Below are 16,262 nucleotides of genomic sequence, written 5' to 3'. Positions count from 1 at the left end.
TCCTAGTTAGCTTTGTGCTCCTCCACTGGACTTGCTCCAGTATGCTCATGTTTCTTGTATTTGGGAGTCCAAAACCGGAAACAATATTCCAGATGCAGACTCTTGAGTCCACAGGTAATAGCCACTTTCCGCAGCCTGCTGGCCACACTCCTACTAATGCAGCCCAATATGCAGTCAGCCTTTGCTGCTGCAAGGGCACGTTGCCAGCTCACGTTCAGGTTGTTCACCATGACCCCCAAGTCCTTTCTGGTAAGACTGTCTCCTAGCCTGCTGTTGTGGCTTAGGACCAGCCGGCAACTATGCACCACACAGCTGCTCACTCACTCCCCCCCGCACCGTGGGATGGGGAGGAGAATCGGAAGAAAAAGGTAAAAACTCGTGGGTTGAGATAAGGACAGTTTAACAGGGTAACACAAGGAGAGAAGAAATAGTAACAACAATAATACTAATGAAAGAATATATAAAGTGAGTGATGCACAGTGCAATTGCTCCCACGTGGAACCTGATGCTCAGCCCATTCCTGAGCTTCGATCCCTCCTCCCGGCCCTCCCCCCACCCCGGCCATCTCCCCTAGTTTATATACTGAGCACGGTATTGAATAGCCCCTTGGCTAGTTAGGGGCAGCTATCCTGGCTGTGTTCCCTCCCAACTTCTTGTGAAAATTAACTCTACCCTAGGCCAAACCAGGACACTTCACATGGTGAAGTTTCTGTCAGGCTGTTTCTCTAGCCTGTTGAGATCCCTCTGAATATCTGCTCTACCCTCCAGCACACCATCTTCTCCCCACAATTTAATGTCACCTGCTAGTGTAGTGAGGATGTATTCCATCTCATCATTCAGGTCATTAGTAAAGTTAAATAGTACCAGGTTCAGTATCTAACTCAGAGGAATACCACTCCTAACTGGCTGCCAGTTACACCTTCAGCTACTAACCAGAACTCTTTGAACCTGATGGTCCAGTCATTTTTTCATCAATCTTTCAGTTCACCCATTCTATCCACCTCTCTTGAGTGCAGTTATAAGGATACAACCAAAGATGATCTTGATAGTCTTGCTAAAGTCAAAACAGCCAATATCCACTGCTCACCTCTCATCTCCAAAGCAGTCACCTCATCACTGAAGTCAGCCAGGTATCTGTGGTAAAGCCATGCTGGCTGCTCTTAAATTGTACTAGTTTTTTGTGAAGAAAGGATAGATAGGTATATCACTCTACACAGTTATAACAATTCCAGGGGCTACATATGGCTTTATGATGCAGCCGTCAGATTTAGGCTAGCTTTTATATTAACAAAACATGCAAAGGGAAGCACAGGGACTCTTGAGCTATGTCTATACTCTCATGTTAGCTTAGACCTGAACTTGCATGCCTTACCTATATTCCTCACGTGCTGGATTACATAAGTCTGAGTCTAGCATAAGCAAGAAAGCTGGCCTGATAGTGAAGTAAGGTACAACTAGAGGAGTTTTGAGTTTGAACCTGATTCCTGTAAGCAGTTTGGATGTAAAAAATGCACAAGTCATTTCAATTGGCCTACTCCCAATCCTATAAAGCAGCTTCACCTATCCCTCTGTATGCCCTCCTATCTTGACACCACTCTGCTTCGACTCTGACACCCCTCTGTTAGCTGTAGTTGATGATCTGCAAAATTTTTAAGACTTTGACAGTGAAGAATGTCTAGCATCAACAGGGAATCTGTTTGGCTCCCAAGGATATAACATTTAGTAGTATCTGTAAATATCTAGAAATTGTTTGGGGACAGCCACTACAACAAGATCTCATGTCAGCTGGTCTGATTAGTAGAACTGATGAACAGAAGGCATAAAAGAATGGCTTATCTAAGACAAGGAGCCCTCTGCAGCCACATAAACCACATATTCATAACTGCAGTCATGGATATAGCTGTGTGGCAGGTGAGACCCCAGAGACAGATCTCTAACATTGAGGCATTATTGTTTTCAAAGAATGCCCGGCTAAGGCTCCACAGCTAGTCCAATTCACAGCCCATCCAGAGGCAATGGTATCCTGCTGTGAACCCATCTCCACAGGTTTCACATACATGCTCTCCAGGTATGTTCATTAGAACATGCAAATGTTCATAACTGGCTCAGACCACATATCCATCTAGCTCAGGATCCTGTTGGCACACATGGCCATAAGCAAATGCCTAAGGAAGAACAAGAACAGGCCAAGTGTACACGAAGCTCTCTCAAAATGTGTCTATTCTCAGCTCACGGTTTTTCCCAAGTGGTTTACCTTGAATGGGTCTCTCTTTTAACTACTTCTACAGTCTTCACTTGAAGCCTGCTGCATCCATAAAATCCTTTGGCAAGGAGTTGCACAAGTTCATCTCCTTTTGTTTGCACTGAAATCAGCTTCTATTAGTTCCATCTGATGGCCCCTCATTCTTGTATTTGAATTCCTTTCTACCCTTTCTATGCCATATAGAAATATAGAATATTTATTACATATCCTAACTCCATCATCTGTATAGAGAATATAGATGAATATAAATTCAGAATATATATTCATAATATACAAATAAATGAATCCATGTTCATATTGTAGATGAATAAGTAATACAATCTATATTCCATACAGAATTCCATATTCATATACAAGCTGTAGGCAAACTATGGATTTATTTTTCTTTCCTGATAAATTCTAATATCTGGTTTGCTTTTCTGATGTTCTTACAAGTTAAGTATATCATAAAGACTTTGCTTCCAAATGATAATAGTCAGCTCAGAGTCCATTGCTTACAGGTGAAAGCTAGCTTACAAGTGAAGCTAGGAATTTTTTTCCACATGTATTTCTTAGTCACTCTGTCTTACAAAGGCCTCTTGTGGTCCCTCACTGTCTGCCTTTGTCCTTACTATCTTAAATATCTTCATATCACAAACTTTCATACCACACCATCAAACTCTCTCATCTCACTGCTCACTTCTTTTCCAGGTCACTTAAGAGTATAATGAACAATACAGATTCCAGTATAGAGTTCTGGAAAACTCCAGTGGTGACCTTCCTCCACTGTAATACGTAAACAGTCCTCTTACCCTGTTTCCTAACTTGTAACCTGTTATTTACCCATAAAAGGACCTTTTGTTTAATGTCATGACTACTAAGTTTCCTTGGAAACTGTTGATAATGGTACTGTCAAGTCTTCAAAGGTTCAAGTAAATTGGATCAACTTGGCTGTCTTTGTCCAAATATTTGCTGACACCCTTCAAAAAGAGGATTGTAAAGTAGGACTTCCCTTTTTAGAAGCCGCACTGCCTCTTCAGAGGCAACTTGTATGAACCCAGATAACCGCTGATTCTGACCTTTATTGCAGTTTCCTCAAAGTTGCCCAGAGGTCTGATGCATAATCCCATAGTTCCTTGATTCTCTCTGAAAACTACTTTACATCTGGTATCTATTTGCCACACTCCAGTCCTCAGGTATCAAGGACTACAATGAGCAGTTACAGACTACAGTAAGCCTTCTAGAACCATTGGATGAAATAACTTCTAGTATTGGTGATCTGTTAATGTTCATGTTGCAAATTTGCCACATAATCTCTTTTACAGTCATTTCAGTTTCAGTCAGATTCTCTTCAGGAAAAGTATTCTGGCATGTGGGTTTTCCTAGTGTCTTCCGCAGTGAACACCAATTTCTTCTTTGAAAGGTCATCTGCTCTCTGTAGTGCTGCTTCTATATCCTGGTCATTGATCAGCCCTACAGACTCTCTGATGAGCTTCTTGATGTGTTTGAAGAAGGGTTTAGTGCTGGTTTAGAGTCCTTTAGCAAGTTGCTCCTCCCAGCTCTCTTTTTTTTTTTGTCTGCTTAATTTTATTTTTATAAGTGATCCGCCAGGATTTATGAATTTTTCTATTTTCTTCATTCGGATATGACTTCAGTGTTTTGAAGGTTGCCTTTTTGCTTCTGATAACATGTCTTCCTTATTGTTTAGTCATGCCTGGTTCTTTTTAACTTTACTCAAGCCTGTCTTAATAGATTGCATGCACTGGCACATAACCTTAATATATTGAATGCATAATTTTGCCATGTCCCAGATATTGGCCTCTGGTGTTGACACTTATGCGCATATTAGTTAAGGAGGAAGAGAAAGTTACATAGTTTCTGCCAAGAAAGCAGATGTTATACGCAGTGCTAGCCAACCTGTGGCTCTGACAGTTAAGAAATCAGACCTACAATAAAGCAGAAATCCTGCATTGTTTGAACAAAACATGTTCCCCTTCTCATTCCAAGCAGTGCTTTTATACTCCAGAGATGTACTGGTAACCACCTTCTTCATATGCCTCTCTAGGCCACAGCGCTCTGCAGCAACCCCCTAAAATCCCAACCTGTCTTGCCCTGTGAGTGATCCTGCTCACAATCTTCTCTTCTCTCCAGTCCAGAGAAAGTGCAGTCCCAATGAGTATCCAAAATTAAATTAGTGATTAACTGAGTCCTAAAAGTAAGGGTAGAAGGACAGCCAATCATAAGCAAAAAGCAAAACAAAGGGGTGTCACTGAGTCATTATCCAAAGCAGCACCAAATACACCCGAGAGTAGTGTCACGAAGTACAAGGGTCAGACTGCAGCCACTATTTCAGAGATCTCCCTCATGATCACTTTTCCTTGCTGTCATGCAATGCTAAGATGCTTTTGGGGTATCAGTCTTACCTTTCTTTGGATAGGCGAAAATCAGGTCATGTTTTGCCATGATGCCCTTTTGCCATTTTAAGAGATCAACAAGTCTATTTCAGCAGAAACTACCCTGTCCTGGAAAAAATTGAGCAGTTCATATAGAGAACGTACGGGGTAGGAAGGTGTTAGGATGAGAAGCAGCAGCAGCAGCAAGCAGTACTTGTGAGGATAGCTGCCCTGTTGGTAGGGCAGCGTCTAAATATAGGGGAAGGGAGCGGCCCACGCTCAAGGGATTGGGAGGGAAAAAAAAGCAGGTGAACGAGAGCCTCAGAGAGGAAGTACTTGAGGAAATTGTGAAAAGGAGCAGTCCGCAGCCACGCAGGCTGCAAGATGTGACTTGTGAATGTGGTGTACCTTGAAGCCTGGCTTTCCCTGTGGGAGCAAGCCTATCGCCCGTGGCAGTTTCAGGGTGGACAACAATGGCCTACACTCTGCAACCTGCTCAGCCCGGTCCTGGCTCCCTCCTTGCCTCACAAGAGGCTGCGTAGCACACAAACGGCTGTAATAACACGAGCAGCATTTGGATGTTGACGTCCAGGCAATCTTCAAAGCATACCACTTCACAGTTAAAGCACCTAAATGAAAGTCCAAAGCTCTTTTGAAGTGGGAGCTGAAGGCCCAGTGATGGATCCCGGAGGACACTCACTGCTCAGTGGAAATGTCTACTCGTGGCAGTGGCAACCATGCACTGCAAGCCACCACATCCCCTGAAACTCAGCTGGACTCTTGTTGTTAACTTAATACACATAAATTACTATTAGAGTAAACTGAGATATGGTGGACTTGTTAAACAGGGAGGGGCGCTGCTTTTGCTCTTACGAGTAGTACGATCAAATTATTTTTGACATAGGTTGGTGTTAGAAAAATTTATTTCAAACACAATAAGCAGATTTAATACATTTTAAATGAAAGACGCTTCATATTTATTCTTTGCCTTGCCATGAAGCCTTTTTCACTTAATGCAGGGAGTTAATTAAACTACCCTTCACTAATCTGCGTGACAATTTACACAGTAATTAGTTCAACAGGAATAGACAAGACCTTACAGTTCTTCCAAGCCTCAAGGCTGATAGGAGCCTCAAGGCCAATTGCTACAAGATTCTACCAACCCTCTTGCACATTCCCCTCAATTCCCTAGCTACAGATCAACTTTCAGAAACAGCCCCTCCGGCTTTCTGGAGCCCTACACTTTGAAATCCTCCACTGAGAGTAAGTGGAGTTAACACCACCCATTAGTACAACAGTATTTGTGAAATGCAGTTCTTGAAGAATTTGCCCTATAATTAAGGTGTGTGTGTCAGCATCCTCTTTAGTGGCATTGGCAATTAACATTACTAATAGACGTCTCATGTCTGCAGCCTCTCATATGCTATTTTGGCCCTCTGTTCCAGGTTGCTAAACAGAAGAAATGCTGCTTATTTACAAGAAAACACTTCTGTATCTTTCTGGAACAGCTGTTAGCTAAAAACCATGGAAAAAAATATAGAATGTGTATCCTGCCTTAGGTTTATGCAACAGAAAGTAAAGCATATCAGGTGCTAGAGACTAAATACTGCAATACAGGCAGCGCTTCCTTGCCATCATGATCCCTATATGAAAAAGGCATAAACTTTAAAGTGAGGTGGAGTAATGAAGAGACATACAGAAAAGTGGTTATTTTTCACAAAATAAATTTGTGGTAGAAGACTCCATAGATAGCAGCTGTTTCTAGTCACGTAGATGTGGCACTTCAGGACATGGTTCAGTGGGCATGGTGGTGTGGGTTGACAGTTGGGCTTGGTGATGTTAGAGGTCTCTTCCAACCTAATGATTCTATGAGTCTGTGATTCTATGTTCCAACGCACATTTTGTAATGCTGATATGACATACCAAAGATGCTGTATAAAATGAAGGTCTTCTTACTGCACAAGACGGCCATGCCCAAATCTCTAAATATTCCAGGTAGAAGCCATTGAAATAATAACCACCATGACAGCTGGCAGCACCTCTCCAAAGCCACTAGTGTACATACTTGTCACTCTTCTAAATCCATCACTTTGTACGGAATGAAAAACTAACTTCTTTGTTATTACCTGAAAGAATATACATTGCCCATATAGCAAATTAACATCTTGACCCTGCTCCCCTCTGCACTGAAAATACGCATTTTGGTGATGAAAACAAAAAAAATCCAATTACTCAGATTACTAGAAACGAAGCAAAAGGATGACAGAAACTTAGAAATAACGATTCCGCTCTTGACTTACATGCAGGATAAATACAATGATAGATAAAGTCACCAAATCTATGGGGGAATATCACCCTTTCTTTGTAAGGCCTGTGGTACATAACTTTCTTTGCAAACTCGGAAGTGCATGCACATCCTTCCTGTGTATTCTGGATGTATGTATTTGGTTTTTTATCATAGAATCGTAGAATGGTTTGGGTTGGAAGGGACCTTTAAAGGTCAGCTAGTCCAACCCCCCTGCAGTGAGCAGGGACGTCTTCAACTAGATCAGATTACTCAGAGCCCCATCCAACCTGACCTTGAATGTTTGTGTAAGAAGTTAAAAATCCACAACTTCACCAATAAGATGAAATATTGTTTTTAAGTCACTGATGAGGCATTGTAGGGAGCTTTTAAGGCAAGAGTGGGCACGGATGAGGTTCATTGCGATGGATGCATGGATGCACAGAAAAAAATGTTACCGCGTTTCCCCTCAGCTCTGGGAGCAGATCCAGTGTGATGCAGAAGCACCGTAAGCAATTGCTTCCCAAACCCTGCAGGTGATGGGCAGAAAGGGAGAGTGATGTCTAATCCACTGCTGGGAGAGTCCCAGGGAGAACTCCATACGCTCAGCTTCTGCTGGTAAAACAGTCACTCCACTATTCTTATTGCAACACACTGGGGAGGACAGGACGTTTACCCTTAGAGAGAAGTTCAGTAAGCTCCTAAAGCACCAGTGATGGCTGTGTCTTTTCTCTGTGGGAGACACCTCCTCTCAACATCATCTAAACACCACAATTCTTCATAGCTTTTGTTACATTTTCATCAGTTGTCTCATAGCCTTGGTTTTCTTGTTTGGTCACCAGGAATCAGGTGAGTTCCTCTTTGGGACAGACTAGTGATGCCAGAAGCTACACTGGCTGAAACAAGGAGCCTCCTGCAACCTGTTATTCCCGCTGTCCTCTAAGGTCCTTATCCCACTTGCACCACACAGCATCCTAGTGGGGAAGCATCCTTCCGCAGACCCACGTCAGCCTGCTGAGGGGTGGGAAAGTGGCTGCGTGCAGCTCAGCCCCGCTCCCGCTGCACACTGCCGTGCCGACACTTCCACTGCTTCGCCGACACTTCCACTGCTTCGCTTTTCCCTAAAAAAAAATTTGTTTAATTTTCTTTCTCCATACAGCTGTGCTCACATCTGCAGTTTGGTCGTGAATAAAGCCCTTCTTTGACAGAAACATTTCAAAGGACATTTTACGAAGTGTTCAACTCGGACCACGTACTCGATAGGCATGTACTTTGGAGAGACACAGCGGGTTGTGGTGCTCCCACCAGCACCAGCACCAGCACCGAGCTCGGTTGCGTTAGAGCCGTTAGCATGAAATCAGGACGAAATTGCTTCTGAGGTGTAGTTATAACACCCGGGTCAGAACTTCTGTTCTCTCCTATTTCTTCAGGAAAACCTTAAAGGAGAGTAAATATGAAACACTGCCCCGCTCTTCCCCCGTGGAAAAGTCACCGCTTTGCACTCACCCCGCAAGACTACAGCCACCGCCTTCCGCAGCGGCAGGAGGCTGCGGGCCCCTCGGAGGCGTCCCCGCCTCACGGCCGCAAACCAGCCGCCCTCGGCGCCGCCGCGGGGCCCGAGGCGGGCGGTGCCAGCGGGGTATGCGGCGCAGGGCGAGCGGCTGCCCCGGCCCCGGCAGCGGGGCGGCCTCCCCTCCCCTCCCCGCCCCGCCAGGCCCCGTCCCGCCCCGCCGGACCGCGCTGACTCCGGCGGGTGTTGCCCAACTCGCGGTTCGGGGCGGCAGCGGCTCCGGCTCCCGCTCCCGCCGTCCGGAGAGAAGCGCGTCCCGCGGGTGCCGGCGTGCGCGGTCCTCCCGGGGCTCGGCCATGCTGGTGTCGCTCCAGGCTGCGCGGGGGTCAGCGCTGCCCGCCCGCCTCCGCCCGCCCGCCCGCCAAGCAAAGCCATGACCGCAGCGCCTCAGGGGCCAGATCTCAGTTTTTTAAACGAGGAGGAAGCCAGGGCGATTTTTCGGGTGCTGCAGAGGGACTCGGAGCTCCGGCGGGCTGAGAAGGACAGAGTGAGGTACGGGGATGAACGCCACACCCCCGCCCCGTCGCTGCCCGGCGCACCCGCGGGGCCGGGCGGGCGGCGGGCCGGGCGGCGGGCGCACAGCCCCGGCCCGGGCGGCGCGGGGCGGCGGCGGAGCCGGCGGGTGGTTCGCCGCGCTGAGGCGAGCGGGAAGAGGGGCGGCGGGCGGGCAGGTGGGGCCGGGCTGGCTGCGCGGGAGGTTGCGGTCCTGCCGGGGAGCGCCAGGGCCTCCCGCGGGGACCGGGGCCGCCGTCCCGGGCATCTGCAGCACCAGGGCGTTTGAGAAACGCGTGTTGTGGCAGAGACGGCTGTGAGTCACGGTGCTGCTGCCCGCGGCTCCTCTCCTGCCCCGAGGAGGAGGAGGCCACCTCTGCCTTTCACCCTGCTGGCAGGGGGTGTGGGCTGAGCGCTGATACCCGGGGAGGTCGCGGTGACGGGGAAGTTCTGCGGGACCTTGCAGGGAAGCGTGGCGGCTCTCGGGCAGATGCCGGAGCCGATCCTGGCAGCTTTTGGAAAGCAAGCCAGGCACTCACCTGACTGAAAGGTTGTTCACAAGATCCTTCAAGGGACTTACCTGAATTCCTGCCGCATTCAGGTGCACAAGTCACAGCATCTTACATGAGCCATATGAAGAAATAGAACAGCCTCGACCTTGTTTCCAGCTCTTATCTCCCCCGTGTGTAATCACCAAAGCTGTTTGTGTTGATAGTGAAAGCAGAGGTCAAGGATATAATAAAAATTATGCTGGAAAACGAGCCGTTTATTATTAAAGGTTGTAATTTCTTCCTCCAGATGAGACTTGAGGTACCTGGTGGGCAGTTTGCAAGCAAGAGGCAGTGTCCTCTCAGATTCACAAGTGGGCATTTTTCACGAGTAGTGCTTTCATGTAAGATGCAGAAGGAATGTTAATGAGTAACATTTCTGTCAAGTGGATGTTTGTACTGTGTATTTTTCATTTCAGTCAAGTGGATTTTATGATGGGCATGGTTAAACATTGTGTGTCAACAGTGACTTGCATCCAAAACTTGCCTTAGTTTTCTGCAGCATGTGAACCCAGAATGAGTTAAGTTTCGTGATCTCTTTCTTCCATAATTTGGCTTTACCTTTCTTTCTTTGATTAACTTATGTTCCATATGTCCCATTATGACCCAAAAAAAAAGGAGGAATGTTTTGCTGCATATGGAGAATTACACAGCTGGAGAGTTCTAAGTTTAAAACTCTGGGTGAGACTGAAGCTGGAGCAAATGCAGTGAGGCTTCCAATGCTGTAGAGAGTCTTATGAAGCAATAGCCTGCTCTTGGAGCCAAGGATTCCACCTGCCTCCAAATTTGTATTTGTTTCTCCGTCTGTGTACTTAGGACTTTGTCAATAGGAAGTGGTTTTTCTTCTTGCAAAAGCTATCAAAATAAACATGGTATAAAAGGACATTTCTGGTGATGCTTTATTGAGGTAGAGTATACTTTAAATCTCAGTTGAAGAGGCATTCAGAAGTTTTTCAGAAGTTGAGCAGAAGATAGGTGTGTTTGTGATCAAGGCACCATGCCGAAATCTAGGTTAAACCCTGGATCTGTCAAAGGCTTTGTGTGGGTCCTTGGGCAAGTTTCTTAATCTCTCTTGGGCCTAATAAAAGTACTTTCTTTCTCACTCCACTTGTCTACCTGGTCTTATTTAGACTGTAAGCTCTTCAGGCCAGGGGACTTCCATCAGGAGCAGACGGGTTCCAGTCTGTGGGGTTGCCTTTTGCTACTATAATCTAAATAATAACAGTGATTGCCCTGGAGGGCCAAATCCTGCAGTTTCTATATGACCACAGTGAGCTTCAGAGGCTCTAAATGAAATTGCATTTGCTTCTCTTAGTCCTGTATGCCTGCCCCCTTGGCTCTATGTCATTCTTATTACTATTATTTTGATAATTAACTTTGGACACTTTTTTTTTTCCAGTTCAAAAGTTTTAAAATAAGGCCTAAGCCCAGTGGCAGCCCACTCCTGGGATGCTTTCGAAGTGTGATTTTGAAGCTATTTGATTAGTGCCGTCAATTGGATGAGGCTTATAGGAGATACTGTGGAATGGAAGGAGCAGTTTCATCAATACTACTTTTTTTCATGAACTCACTGAAGTGAGTTGTTCCTCGAACTGCTCTTGAGCATGGTTTTGGAAAGAGCTAGTCGGAGCTGGGCAGGGCCAGGGAGAAATTCAATAATAACCAGTGGGCTCACGGGTCAAGTTTGTTCAGTGACCATCTTTATTTACAATATAGTATGTCCCTGTATAGACCAATCTAGACTGGATTGACAAAGGGAATGAACCATTTGCTGGCAGACCACAACTCAGGTTCTAATGACTGCACTGATCTCATGTGTGCCGTTTGATGTCATATGAGCAAGCACATAGCTGTCTGCAAATCTCTTAAAAGATCAATAAAAAATTGAAATCCATTTCAGACACAACTCTGGAATCAAACAAGCAGGAACAGGCTTTTTTTTTTTTTTACAAGCTGCATTTGTTACATAAAAAAATGTTAACACCAGATAATTTTGAAAGACAAAATCAGGAATAAGATCAAAAGATGAATCCTGACATCCTGCATGGCTTATCATGTCCAACAAATTACAACCATGGTTCAGAGGAGTTGATTTTCACGTAAACACAAATATATTGCAGTACAGCATGAAATACTGACCTCCTCAAATTCCTCCTCAAATGTGTTCAGCTCTCAGCCATGTAACCATAGTTTTTTCCAGACAAATACACATTTTTTTTCTTTTCTTATTGCTTACCTACACTGGAAACTTCATAGAACCACTAGATCTCTCTTCACTCACACAGCCTATGCCTTTGTGAAATTAAACACATATTGGGGGCGGCCTCTGGGAAAAGGCTGATTGCTGTACATAATGCCTCTCATAGAATCACAGAATGGTTTGGAAGGGACCTGAAAGACCATCTAGTTCCAACCCCCCTGCCATGGGCAGGGACACCTCCCACCAGACCAGGTTGCTCAAAGCCCCATCCAGCCTGGCCTTGAACACTGCCAGGGAGGGGGCAGCCACAGCTTCCCTAGGCAACCTCTTCCAGTGCCTCACCACCCTCATAGTGAAGAATTTCTTCCTAATACCTGATCTAAATCTGCCCTCTTTTAGTTTGAAACCATTACCCCTCGTCCTATCACTGCACTCCCTGATAAAAGAGTCCCTCCTCACCTTTCCTGTAGGCCCCCCTCAGGTACTGGAAGGCCGCTATAAGTTCTCCCCAGAGCCTTCTCTTCTCCAGGCTGAACAACCCCAACTCTCTCAGCCTGTCCTCGTAGGGGAAGTGCTCCAGCCTTTCCATCTCCCTTTTTCTTTCTCTCTGTAGCCTTTGTGTGGAGCAGGAATGTGACATATATGGTCAGTTGTGCACATTTGTGTAGCTGTGGGCCCCACTTTGTGCTGACCCTCCCTGTTCCTCCTGATGCCCCAGCACATCCTCTGGGTGCCATTGGCCTCTTCTTGGCTCCCTTGGCAGGCTTCAGACCTCTAAGCCTGGCTTGGAAGACCTCTCAGTATTGCTTTCCCTTTGATGTAGAAATGAGCTGTGTGAGATGTGGGACCTTTATTTGTTCTGGCTACTGACAGGGAGCTGAGCTCCTGACCTGGCCTTGGCTGCTGGTTCGCAGGACTGCATTTTTTTTACCTCTTTTCTCCTTTCCAGTGCCCTCTCGTGGATCCTCTCAGCAGTACCTTTGAACAGCAATGCCAAACCAGCCGTGCTTGACGACTCCTCCCACGAAACAGGTTCAGAGAAGCAGCAACAGTCAGCATTGGTATAACTCATATGACTGTTCACTGCCATATACACTGAAAATAATTTAGAAACTTGGTAATCACGTATTTAATAATTCAAAGGGAAAAACACACATTAGTTTTGGACTTGGGTAACACCCAGCTTCAGTATTCTTGGTTGTTCATCAAATCCAGTCTCAATCATGATATCAACTTGGAGAAAACTTCATTTATCATAAGTGTTACTGTGGGAGAAAAAATTGAATATAGGGTCTGTGTATCGATATACATGCATTGTTTGATAGTAATAAGTACAACGCTAAGAAGTCCAAATGAAGCCACAAAATGCTATTTTAGTAAGCCTGGTTAATGAAAATGATGATTTTGCAGATACTTGTGGAAGAAGGTTCCTTCTCCCAAATATTTCGATCACAGTTAGATGCCCAGGAGGAGACAGGGAGGAATCCAGCATGTTTAGAGGGCAGTGTCATGTTCAGTTGGCTCCCTAACAATTCAGTTTCCATAAGGACACAATGAATGCTTGCTGTAGGCACAGTTATTAATACCAGAGGTCAACTTTCCATACATAATGAAATAGGCCTGAAAATCATGACATAAAAATATTCCAGGTCTTATTCGACTTCTGGTTTCAAGGCTTCAGGGTGCACCTGGCTCATCTTCTCAAGCTTTGTTCTGCAGCTACTGGGGACAGAAATTAAAAAAAGAATTGACAGCTGATATTTGCATGCAGAGCCCCAGGTCCCAAAGACTTAACAAACCTGTAGGTGCTTCTTTTTTTCTGTCCTTTCTCCAAGAAGCTGATGGGCAGGGTGACAAGAGAGGCTGGCTGCTTCCCGTCTCTTCAGGACAGCAATTCAGAGCCTGGCAGGTAGCAGAGGGACTGGAAGTCCCTGTAGGAAGGCTCAGCAGCAATACGGTGTGAAGCTATGGGATACAGAGGTGGAGCTGCTGCCTTTTATCTTCGAGGCAGCTCCTCCCTCTACAGAGCGTGGAGAGGCGAACAGTGCCCAAGCAGGTGTCTTTCCAGTCAGCTTTGGGGCTCCGATGCCTCAGATGCCTGAGCTCTGGGTGCAGAGATGCATTTCCACCGCTGAAATGGCATCAGGGCCCAGAGAGAGCAGCTGAGATGAGAGAAGCCAGGAAACATGCAGCCAGTTACTTAAAAGAGGCAGCAGGTAAGGGATTGTGGCATGGGAACAGGTAGCTGGAACATTTGCAGGTTGTCCAGAAAATTAACAGTTGGGACATACAGCAGAAGAGCTACGGCTAAATAGAGAATGTATTTAAAAGGGCAGAAGAGCTGTGAATTCTTTAATGATTAACTTCTATTTAGGAGCTTTTTTTTTGTTTTAAATAATACTCCTATTGTGACTACATACAATAGCCTTATGCCATTTTAGTTCGTTAATCCTTGAGAAAAAGAGAAATGCTGTTATCTTCACTTTGAAATGAGACGCTGGAAATAATTGAGAGACTGAGCCACTGAACAGGGAAATGAACCTGCCTCTCTGAATAGCAGTTTACCTGCTAGATCATGTTTCGAGAAGAAACTATGCCTGTATTGTGTAAGGATTTTTTTCTTTTTTTTTCAGTAGGAAGAGTGGAAAAAAAATAATTACCAGCTCTAGAGCATATCTTAGGTATCAGTTGCTGTCTGTCAGTTCAGTAGGAGCTACAAAAAAGAGGAAAGGGAAAGGGAGCTTTTGGGAGAGAAGAGCACTCATTCCCTTTGCTTTAATTTGTTTTGCTTATTTCCAGGTTGGTTTACGCTTTTGCATTTTTTTTTTATTTGGTATATTTATTCTTACAGATCCATGACAATGCTAATAGATGGCAGCAAAGCAGAGATTTTAATTTATCCTCAAATATAAAGATTAAAAGCAAAAGAAAATAATTGGGAGGTGCAGTCAGCAGCACTCACTGCTCCTCTTAGTGACCGATTAGCAGCATATGATTCTTGTGGGAGAGATGAATCCCCTCCTTACTTTGTTCTAGGCAGTCTCTACAACAAATCATTTGGATATAGTTATTTCTTACAGGAAAACAACTGTTCTTCCTGCCTTACGGCAGATTATTCACTGAGTTCATTTGTTGCAAGTAATTCCTGATTGTATTCTCTTGACTGACATTTGCTCTCATAGGTCTGGCAATAGAAGGTGGGAATAGAACGCTGCGCAGGGAATGTTTTTTTTTTTGCCTTTTTCTATACTCATAACCTTGGAAGGCATTTGTTGCAGAGATGCAGACGTACTCAGCACTCTCTTGGTGCTTCAATTATTTTGTCTTGCGTACAGTTTGAGGGGTCTGACATTGCAGCCTTTAATTTGGCTTATTTGCAGAAGTAGTCCTGTTGACCCTCTTGCAGCCTCTCGGAGACTAACTTTTTGGATGTTAGAGATCTAGATTAGGAGCCCAACTCTTAATTGCAAAGAATTTTTAAAATCAACCCCAAAATACCCGTAAGATGCATGGATAAGGAGAGCAGGCAGGATACCAGGACAACAGCACTTGGGTGTATTGTTGTTCCAGTGGAGCTCCCTCCCTGAACAAAGCATTAATAAAGAAATTCTTTCATAAGAGATACTCCACCCGGAATGTTTCAGGGCACAACTGCTCTATTGTGTTTTGTTTGTGGAGGAGATACTATTATTATTTACTACTGATACCATGCCACCAACATGTTTAGTCGTTTGTAAACACTTACAAAAACAGGTCCTTGAAGCCCTGAAGCACTAATATGCTAAAGAAGTGTGAATAGAAGCAAAAACGGCAGAGAAGACTGTGATTTAAAAACCTTTATTTGGTTTGGTAAACAATTACCGTCATAAATAATCCCACTTTGGGACTCGCCTTGTTCGAGTGGGGATACTGTAACCAAAGGCAATTAGTTAGGTTGCTTATCAAGTTTTTTCCTCATCGCTGTTTTTTTAATAATCCTATCTTGTGGTGGGGCCTGGAGTCAAGGACTGGGGCTTCATGTGAGCTGAGGAAGAGCAAATGGTAACAGCCAGGGGCAGGTGGGCACAGCGTGTGCCATTTTCTGTTTTGGTTTTTAACCCTGTGCATCTGGGCTAATAAACCAAAGTCTGTCCGGTTTTACACCTATAGAGCGGGGTCTGGACCCGCATTGCTGCCAGCCCGTTGGTCTTGTCTTTTCACAGTAGACTAATTTCAATGTTAACGAAAGGTCAGTCCTTTCCTCCAAAGCTTTGCACTTCTTTGTGTTTGAGAGCAGGGGGTTTTCTGCAGTGTGTGTGGCAGCAGAATGAGACCCAGAAGAGCCTTTTGAGGGGTGTTATGTTTGGAAGAGCCTGTCTGGTAGTGCACTGAGCATATTTCTTCTTTCTTCACATTACTGGGGCCATGGGGGCTCCCCACAGGGCTGGCAGGGCAGGCCCTTGCCACCAGGGCCTGTCCCAGCATCCCACCACCCCAGCAAGACAAACAGGCAGCCCCAGCCGATCAAAATGGTGGCGTGGCAGGGCTGAGGCC

General features: G+C 45.3%; 1 protein-coding gene across 2 annotated transcripts in view; it reads left to right on the top strand.

Moving 5' to 3' along the window:
- The first annotated feature begins 8,859 nt into the window (after positions 1-8,859).
- The window catches only part of EXPH5 (exophilin 5), a 33,531-nt gene continuing 26,128 nt past the window's right edge, over positions 8,860-16,262 (top strand). Inside the window, exon 1 of one of the 2 annotated variants that reach the window (XM_086481791.1) lies at positions 8,860-8,981. In XM_086481791.1, coding sequence (XP_086337917.1) covers positions 8,863-8,981 — 119 coding nt within the window. In that variant the 5' untranslated portion in view covers positions 8,860-8,862. The remainder of the gene's footprint in view (positions 8,982-16,262) is intronic. The other variant, XM_086481790.1, reaches the window with a different exon arrangement.

Source organism: Leptosomus discolor, chromosome 1, assembly GCF_034619465.1.
Source record: "Leptosomus discolor isolate bLepDis1 chromosome 1, bLepDis1.hap2, whole genome shotgun sequence".
Taxonomy (NCBI): Eukaryota; Metazoa; Chordata; class Aves; order Leptosomiformes; family Leptosomidae; genus Leptosomus; species Leptosomus discolor.
This window is presented reverse-complemented; position numbering and strand designations above follow the sequence as displayed.